The 9936-nt window shown below is 34.9% G+C and overlaps 1 protein-coding gene across 1 annotated transcript; it reads left to right on the forward strand.

Annotated features, from left to right (window-relative positions):
• Positions 1-70: 70 nt before the first annotated feature.
• LOC131198871 (keratin, type I cytoskeletal 24-like) lies at positions 71-9718 on the forward strand. The gene is made up of 8 exons (XM_058184019.1): positions 71-636; positions 1339-1421; positions 2769-2925; positions 5050-5211; positions 5971-6096; positions 6629-6843; positions 7782-7819; positions 9309-9718. The coding sequence occupies exons 1-8, from the start codon at positions 145-147 to the stop codon at positions 9410-9412; spliced, it is 1377 nt and encodes a 458-aa protein (XP_058040002.1). The 5' UTR covers positions 71-144; the 3' UTR covers positions 9413-9718.
• The last annotated feature ends 218 nt before the right edge of the window (positions 9719-9936 follow it).

Here is a 9936-nt window from a genome sequence, read left to right on the forward strand (position 1 = left end):
ATTTCGCCAGAAGTAGGAGGAATTTCAGAAGCAACACCCTAATAATCCTATAAAAGGCAGAGGAAAGTGCCCCGTTAGCATACTCTCTGCCTGCCCTTTGACTCTGCCTGTTATATCTCAGTAGTAGCACATCACTGAACTACAATGTCTCTTCGAATTTCTACTGCATCTAGGAAAATCTCTTCCTATGACGGAGGTGCTAAGATGTCAGGCATTGGTGGAGGAAGTCTATATGGCTTTGGTGGGGGATCTATGGGAGGATTAGGCAGTAGCTATGGAGGGGCTATATGCACTGGTTATGGTGGATCTGGATTTGGTGGTGGTGTTGGCTTTGGCAGTGCCTCTGTGGCAGGTGGTGGTTATGGAGCAAACTATCGCTCCACTTCATCTGTTTCCATGAGTGGGGCCTATGGAGCTGGTGATAGCGTCTTTTTGGCTGGTGCTGAAAAGGAAACCATGCAGAATTTAAATAGCCGCTTAGCAAACTACCTGGAAAAGGTGCGTTCTCTGGAGGAGGCCAATGCTGAGCTTGAGCGTAAAATTCGCCACTGGTATGAGAAAAATGGACCTGGGGCACCTGGAGTGACTCGTGATTACAGCAAGTACCATCACATGATTGATGAACTCCGCAACCAGGTAACAAAACAAAAATTTTCTCAATTTCTGTCTAGCACTTTTCTGCAACTGACATTTTCTCTAATTTCTATAGGAGTACAAAATAAGTTAAGGATTCTGTTTTAGCCTATACTACAATGAATGACTCCTGTAACATGACAGGTTATCTCTTTATCAAGTGCTTAATGTATTTAATAAAGATATCCAATATATCCAGTAGAAATGGGGGTAGAGGGAGAATTTTAGTTCAGAAAAAAGTAATACTTTACTAAAACCATTTAATTGAATTAAACAGACTAAAGCACTCTGCTTAACTAGATTGGGTTGCCCAATTTATTAGAACCCCAAATGAAGCTCATATAAAATAGCTGATGTTTCATAAACATTAATTTAAGGGAAGAAGTGTAATTTAAACAGAATTGATGATATTTTCATAAATGTATAGATGTAAAAATCTGGTTTAAAAACAAACTTAGTTACCTATCTATACATATTTGAAGAAAGTAAAGGTCTAAAACAATATATTGACCAATATATTTGGAAAAAATAGTCTGGTAGATTGTTTATATCCCCAGCAAATAAATAAAATTGCACTTAAAGATGTTATTTTCTCTACTAGCAATCCCTTATTATATAAAATATATTACTAAAAAATAACTAAGCAGTATTTTCTACCAGTACATGCAATTATTACTGATTTATAATAAATGCTGTTCTTTTTAGATTGTGAATGTAACCATCGAGAATGCTAATGTAGTCTTACAGATTGACAATGCCAGGCTTGCTGCTGATGATTTCCGAATGAAGTAAGTTAAATACATTTTTCAGTTTTGAAACTCCTGAAAAATGCAGTTCTTTGCACCTTCTCACGTTTTCCAGAAATACTAGGGTTATTAAGAGCATAAAGACCAGTGTAACATTTAAAACTCCCTCCACCATTTTAATGTTCTCCTGCACTAGGAGTTTGCGTGATAATTAGAAAATATCCACTGAAATTAATTAGACTTCATTTAGCAGTACTTTTTTTCCAAGTCAGTTGAAGTGATTTGAAGTGTCATATTTCTATGACTTCAATTGGTAGCCATTAAGTTCTGCAAAATTGGCAACCTTCAGTTATGTACAAATATAAGAAGGTATATAAAGCTATAGTATCCTATCTAGTATTCAGCTCTCTACCCTCCTTATATTAACTATTGTGCTAATATATTATATTAGCACAATAGTTATTTTTTAAAAAAAGATTCAGTGCAAAGATTCATACATTACAAATGAGATGGTTTTCAAGTCTTACTTTTCAATTCCGTATCAACACCTTTACTGAATCTGTCTATGTATCAGCTATAATAATTTGAACAAATCTTAGCAAATCATACAATCCAATCTCTACAAGAACACCTGTCCTTTCCTGATGATCATTCAACCTTGAAACCTTTGGAAAGAACTTTTTTCAATTTTGTAAGCAGCTATTCAGTTTCTAAGCTACAAAGTAATGGGACAGAATTAATGGAATCAATATGTGGCAATGTAATGTCTCTAGTCAGGCATAACTTCTTCAATATGCTGCATTTTATTCTCCATCATTTTTTTCCCATTTCACTTTCATGTATCAACAATCTATTCTTGTGCTCCATCAATGTTGGGTTGCTTGTGGGAGAAGATTTCTATTTTTTTATACATCTGCAAATATTTCTCTTCTCAGGAGCCTGATGTGTGTACATATGTATAAACTTACATTCTGAACAAAGAATAACACCATTAGGATATATATCTTCTGTTTAAAGCATTTACTACATCTAAAATTGAAGCTCTCCTGACGTTTGTGAGATGGGAAGCAGGGATATATTACTCAAAACTGAACTTGGGTTCTACAATAAGCTAATTTATGGATATTCATAAAGAAAAAGTTTCTCCTTTCTTAATCCCTTTGCTTTCAGCAGTTTCCAATTAATAAGAGTGATATTTGAGGGTCACCAAAAGCTGAATTAGGAAGCAGCAAGAAGAACATTTTCTTTCTGTTAAGTTCCTTAAATTAACTTAAATGATGTTCTAAGTCAATACTTTCAATTTACTAAGTGCTTTCTAGCTCTGATTTTTTTCTCTTCCTTGCTAAATATAGCTATTACTCAATTAATAAATTCATTTATTTCCCCCAGATTTGAAAATGAGCTCTTCCTTCGCCAGAGTGTTGAAGGAGACATCAATGGTCTGCGTAGAGTACTTGATGATCTCACCATGAATCGCTCTGACCTAGAAGCACAACTTGAAAGCCTCACAGAGGAGCTGGCATACCTTAAGAAGAACCATGAGGAGGTAAAGGATTTATTTGGTTTCCATCCTAATCCACAGAACTGACTGATGGATTTCAAATGCAACAAAAAGGGAATCTGAATTGAGTTTCTGCATCAACATTCTAAACCAACCCTTTTTAACTTATAGTTGTAAGATTCCACATATAAGACTAATCCTCAGTACTTTTTGCCAGTACTGGTTGGGAATTCTAGAAGTCTAGGACATCCAGAGTCAGACAATAAGATAAGATACAATTTAGTATGATATCTGAATTAAGACCCCAGGAGTCTGCAGAATACAGAACAGGGGTCTAGTGCTGCCCATAGAATGTTCATTTGGGATAGGGAACAACTCCAGTTGGAATTTTCACTTATCCATGACACTTACTTGGTAATCATAGTAGGTAACTTTCAGTCATTCATTCTCAAACTGATCTCTCTATTCAGCTTGAGTGATTTATCTAAATCCTCAACAAAATAAGAATATTTAAAGGGAACATTAATCCTATGTAACTTTTTTATCATTATTTATCAATTAGAATGGTTTATTTTAACCATTACATTTAGTAGCATTGATGAAAAGAGAGTAGTTCTCTCATTTTCTTTCAAATTTTAATAACATTTGTTACAATATTCTGAAAAAGTCCACCTGAACTAGAAAAAAATCCATACCTAAGAAGGCAGCTGAATTTTCAGAATATAATACTCTATCAAAATTAAGGTTACTTATGTCATAATTTAATTAGTAGTGTACTTTCATCTGCTGCCGATATGATATAAAATTATTTCCCAAGACAGACTGAGGCTGGGCTTTGTAACTTGGATTGTAAATTCCTCCAAGTATCAATTAGCAGATCAGTATCTTATACCTAGATAAAACTGGAATATTTAGGTCATTCCCTGAGGACAAGTTTAGTCATCAAAATCTGGCAAATGCTGAGTTAAAAGCACCTAGGTTAGTCCTCATATATCTAATTTCAAAATTTCACGGAAGTTTTTGATTGGAAGGATAAAAGTGGGATGTGTTGCTGATTATGTTACATCTTTGCTCAATGGGTCCAATTCTTTCTACTTTCTACTTTTTTATCAGTTTCTCGTCCAAGTATATTTGAGTATCTTCCAAGTACATTTGAGTATACTGTACATAGTTCCTGAATTAATAATCCTTTCATATGCACCTCTCTCAAAAAGCAAATCTAAAACTTCCTCTCACTGCCCCTGATCCACTTATTTGTTACTGTGAACAAAATAATACCCTTTTCAACCTAGGCAGCCAGTTGCCTGAAAGGTACATTAGGTGGATTACTTCATTAGCAGGTTTGGCAAGCTGAAACCCAAAGGGCGGAAATTAGTGTGAATTCCCATAATAGGTATAGGATGAGAAGAGTATGAAATGTCCCAAGGCTGAAATGATTATGAGCGAGACATGTTACTAGGGGAAAAAGAAAGGCAGACTTGACTGCAGTTCAGAAAAATAAAAATAAAAAGCAACATTGGTACTGAGTACTCTAAATGGGATTGAGGATGAGCAATGCCAGTGCTCAAACAAAACAATAAGAAAAATTCCTACTGTAGAACAAATACAAACATTTACATGCACATTCCATTTTTTTGAACACTCTACATTAACTTAGTACCCCCATGCCTGATAGATGCTTCAAAACCAGGCAGGAAGATTGGGTCCATTCCAAAGCCCCAAGGCAAGTCTTAATAAGACACACATCATTTCCCATGTTATCCTGGGGATCCTTCCAACAAATATATTAAGAAGTTCTTATCAGGAATCTTGAAATGCCAATCTTTCACTTAAAGACACATGAAAAGTTTCACTATAAAAGTCTATCTATTAAATTCCAGTTGAGTTGGTTGTTCTGTTAGTGCTTACACAGAAGGAACTATGTTTCCCTGCTTTTGCTCTCCACCTAATAAAAACTTATGAATTTCACATATGCCTACAATAGAATATAATATAAGTCAACAGAGGGATCAGCAAAGATACTGTGGCTCTTACTGTTCTCCATCTCTCACAAGGCTACTTTAAAATGGCTTTATTTCTATCTCTCAGGTAGATTTCAAAAAGCCACCATAACCACATTTCACTGGTTCTGAAGTGTACAAATAACCTGCTTCCAATTTTCATATTCAGGAAATGACTCTACTGAGGAGCAGTTCTACAGGAGATGTCACAGTGGAAATGAATGCTGCTCCAGGAATAGACTTGACTAAGCTACTGAATGACATGAGAGCACAATACGAAGACCTTGCAGAACAAAACCGTAGAGAAGCGGAAGAACAATTCATCAAAATGGTAAGATGGTACCCCAATTATATTTTTTTCAAGTCTCCTCCAACTGCACTAAAATGTCAGTTTGATAACTCACAACAAAAATGAATGTATATGTTGAAAGAGTTCTTAAGATAATTCTTTAAAAAAAGAAAATACTCTACTCACAAGAAAATTCTCCCCAAAACCAGAAAGTTCTGATTCCACTCTTGTGTGTTATAATCCACCTATATTATATTACACTGGCTGTTGTGCATCTTAATTAAATTTTATTATTTATTTATTTATTTATTATTTATTTATTTTATTAGATTTATAAACCGCCCTTCTCCCGAAGGACTCAGGGCGGTGTACAGCCAAAGTAAAAAAGGAACAATATACAGTTAAAAATAAATTTAAAAACTTATTATACAGTGTGGCCGAAATTAAAATAGTTAAAAATCTAAAAGACCCCAGTTAAAACTAAAAAGAAATTTAAAATTTAAAACTAGACAATTTAAGAAAGCCCCGCACGAACAAACAGATATGTTTTCAGTTTGCGGCGAAAAGTCCGAAGGTCAGGTATTTGACGTAAACCAGGGGGAAGTTCATTCCAAAGAGTAGGGGCCCCCACAGAGAAGGATCTTCCCCTGGGGGCTGCCAGCCGACATTGTCTGGCGGATGGCACCCTGAGAAGGCCCTCTCTGTGCGAGCGTACGGGTCGTAATTTTCCCCAGAATTGCCTACTTTTGCTCTATATGTTGCTTCTAAGTTATATTTTTATTGATTTCTCCCTCCTTCTAGAGCCAGCCACTGCAGCAACAGATCCACGATGATGCCGGTGCTGCAAGTACAGCCAGGAATGAATTAATAGAACTCAAACGAAGTCTTCAGTCCCTGGAAATTGAATTACAATCCCTTTTGGCAAAGGTTTGTGTTTGCTTCCTTTCTCTCAAAAACAGCAGGAAATAAAAAAAAAAATCTTGTCCTCTGGTCTGAAACAGACCTACCTTTTGTTTTCATAAAACTCAGTTTACAAATTCCTAAATTGAGGAGTTACAGGACTCTTATCAGAACATAAAGACCCACTGATGCACATTCCGATCTCGGATCAAAGTTAGGATCCCCATAATAACAGTCAAGATTTCGTTGCTGGATTAAAAAGGGATAACCTTAGACAAGCATGGAAACAATGACAATTAGCCTCTAGCAAGACTACTGTGTTTTTTAATGGCTAGTATCTTCTATAAATTTGTTTATGAGGCTATATTAGAGGCACAATATAGATTGTATTTATGTTTGTTGTGCCAAATTGGAAAAAAGAAAAGAAAAGAAAGAAAAATGTTGTTAGCAGTCCCAGAGTCATGAAGTGTGCACAATTTGGATTGTGGGGTGGCAAAATAATACTCAGAAAATCATAGCAAACCTTTAACCTGCTTACGTGTATTTCTCCAATTAACAGAAAGCATCTCTGGAAGGAACCTTGGCAGAAACCGAAGGGAACTACAGCACTCAGCTTAGTCAGTTACAACTTCAAGTCAGCAGCCTGGAAGAACAGCTGCAACAGATCAGGGCTGAAACAGAGTGCCAAAATTCAGAGTATCAGCAATTGTTGGGCATCAAGACCAGACTGGAAATGGAAATAGAAACATACAGACGTCTACTAGATGGGGAAAGGTGAGTAAACATTTTTCAAAATTGGATGAGACAATAATTACGCAGTGAGTGGGTGGTAGATTCAGGCTTAGGATATTTATTTGCACAAATATCTGCTACTGCAGATATTCATCTCTGCTTGTAGATTTCTCATGTTTTGTATCACTGTAAGAAAGAATACTTTGAGCTACATATGTTCCATATCGGATCAGACCAAAAGATTGTGTTTTTAGACAGCTAGCTAGAAGTTGGAGCTAAATCTTGCTTTGGATTCATCAGAGGAAAAGCATCTATGTGTTCAACCACAATGCCTCTTACTCTCTATTTGTTGATGGATTGATAAGAAATGTAGGGTAGAAGTGTGATCGATCGGTAGGTAAATCAATCCTAGTGTGTAAAAAAGAGCATCATTCTTCCAAATTCGTTGTTTTTTTAAAAAGTTCTTTTTTACCAATTGTAGAACTGTATTTTTAGACATCAAAATCATGGAATACAGCATGTAAAACAAAATAATGCTTTTGTTTAAAAACAATAAAACAAACTATTAAGCATCTCTTGGGGAGGTGTTTTTATTTTCTTATTTATTGATTACTCCTGCTAGTTATTCTCTAATTTTATTAAATAACAAGTAAAACTCACATTAGTGCTCTGTATGGAACATTTAAAAAGTAAAAAAGAATTCTAATTTATATATACAACCCTCTCTGATGCTGTCTAGAAATTCATAGAGTATCCATACAGTTTACTGTATTTCCTTTTTTTAAAAAAAAATCATACAGCTGATCATCATTATTGAATTAATTTAGTTTTCAAATATTTTATTGATAGGAATAATAAAATTATAAGATACATGACACAGAATACATATCTTTCCCTTTACTCAAATATTTATTGCTCTCAAGCTTTAAAGATTCCGATAAATACTACAATATTATTAATACTGTGTTCCTTGTTAACAGTATCCGTGCTGCTTACGAGACAAAAGTTCAAATCAGAGGTAAATATAATCCTATTCTTTTAGAAATAATACATTGCTATTTGTATTGACTTGGTATATCTTGGTATATCTAAAAATACATCACAGGAAATTGAAAGCATTTCCTTATGAACAATTTCATTTCATAAAATGAAATGCATGGATTTAATTATCTTTAACTACTTCAGTAACCTTTTTTCCACCTGTTAGCTCAGGCACAGATCTGATGCCCTTCAGATGTACTGGATTATGTCTCTTTGAACAGGGGTCTCCAACCTTAGCAACTTTAAGACTTGTGGACTTCAACTCCCAGAATTCCTCAGCCAGCTTTGCTGTCTGAAGAATTCTGGGAGTTGAAGTCCACAAGTCTTAAAGTTGCCAAGGTTAGAGACTCCTGTCTTAGAATATCCAGAGAAGACAATCAGAAACTAAACTAGTTAGGAAGTTGAATATTAACATTTCTGAAAGCTAGTAGACTAACAAAAGCTATTTCAAATCCTTGTCTCTTCCATTCATATCCAAATTATTTGTTTTCCTGATACTGCTGGACCAGTATCACAGTCTAAATTGCCATCAGGATTTTGAATTAGGAAGCTTCATCCATTAATACCAAGGGCATAAGGCAAAAATTGATGATACCGGTTTGGGGGTGAGATGGCTATTTCACAGCTGACTGAAATAATGTTGATTTGATCTACAAATGTATTGGTCTAAAACTTCCACCATTCCCAGCCAAGATGATTAATATCCATGCTGAATGAAAGGTATGAGTTGAAATATGACGTTGAGGGATGGGCCCTGAAGACTATTTTGTGAGGCTAAACCTATGCTGGCACAATCTATTTTGGCTTCAGCTTGAGAATCACTGCAAAATTTAGAATATTACAGGAGGGAAAGGATTCCATGAACTAAACGACTGCTCGAGTATAAAATTAACAGTCACCCATATGAAATTAGAAAAAAATGTTAATATGAAGGAGAAAGAAAAAAATGTACAAAATAAATTTGGGCATTAAGAGGAAAGTATAAGAAAAAAAATGTTTTAGTAGTTTCCAATCATCAGCTGTTACAAAGCCTGCCCTCAAAAACAGATGCAAAGAAAGAAAATTTATTACCATGACCCATTTGGTATTTGTATCTTGGAACTAGTATAGCTGTAAAAAATTGTCAGTTCTATAAGGTAAATTGATTACATAATACTGTAATCGGAAACCAGTAGCATATGTGTGGCTTTTGTCCCTAGAAATTGTCTTTTGCCAACTCATATCGGATTACATTTAATACCTAGATGGAATGAGATCACAGTTTTGCAACATGTAGCTTTTCACATTTTTCCAGGGGGGTTTTGTCGTTAAAGTGTAATCTCTGTGCCCAAATTGCTCTTCATCTTATTTTCAGCAATTTTTCTAATATAATTATCATCCTATGATGAGAGGTTTAGCCAAATAAAGTGCTGTTTTTAAAACTGGTACTATTAATCAATAAAACTATTATAATTTTCCTTTGACAGAACCCACCAAAACTAGGGTGGTTAAAACCATTGTTGAAGAACTGGTGGATGGCAAAGTCATCTCTTCCCAAGTGAAATCGGTGGAAGAAAAGACAACTAAATAAACTGCAAGAAGGAAATATTTCAAAGCTTGCTTTTGAGGGAAAACTTGGGTAGAAGAAAGCCATCAGAATCAATTGTCAATTCGCAGCTTAGCAGCTTTTTGCTAATATGGGACTGGGATTCAAATTTAATCAAATTTACTTAGACAAGACTCACTGAAACCAGAGAATGATTAAGTATGGAACCAACCCAAGGAGTCTAGAAAAAGAAATCCTACACATTATGCTTTCTTCTAATTTTAAAATACTGACTTAAAAATCACATTCTGTTTTCTGCTGCAATGCAATAAATCTTCTGTTTGCAAGTTATATCTGTCTGAGATTCTTGTTTTACATTCTGGTTTTCATATTTAATAGCAGATTTAAAACATACTGAAGTTTCAGAGTTCTGTAATCACATCAGCATCCCCATGGCTATTTAATATAAATAAAAGTTTAATTGTGTTCACATTAATAATTTAGCTATCTGCCTGGAAATACAGCGCAGCTTATTTCTGAAAAAAAATAAATATAGGTTGTGAATGTCA

Source organism: Ahaetulla prasina, chromosome 4, assembly GCF_028640845.1.
Source record: "Ahaetulla prasina isolate Xishuangbanna chromosome 4, ASM2864084v1, whole genome shotgun sequence".
Classification (NCBI taxonomy): Eukaryota; Metazoa; Chordata; class Lepidosauria; order Squamata; family Colubridae; genus Ahaetulla; species Ahaetulla prasina.

What these genes read in the sequence shown, in the direction of transcription:
- LOC131198871 (XM_058184019.1), top strand. Translation starts at nt 145, where the DNA reads ATGTCTCTTCGAATTTCTACTGCATCTAGGAAAATCTCTTCCTATGAC. An exon ending in TTGATGAACTCCGCAACCAG is followed by an intron (nt 637 to 1,338) that starts GTAACAAAACAA and finishes TGTTCTTTTTAG; the next exon opens with ATTGTGAATGTAACCATCGA. An exon ending in GACAAAAGTTCAAATCAGAG is followed by an intron (nt 7,820 to 9,308) that starts GTAAATATAATC and finishes TTCCTTTGACAG; the next exon opens with AACCCACCAAAACTAGGGTG.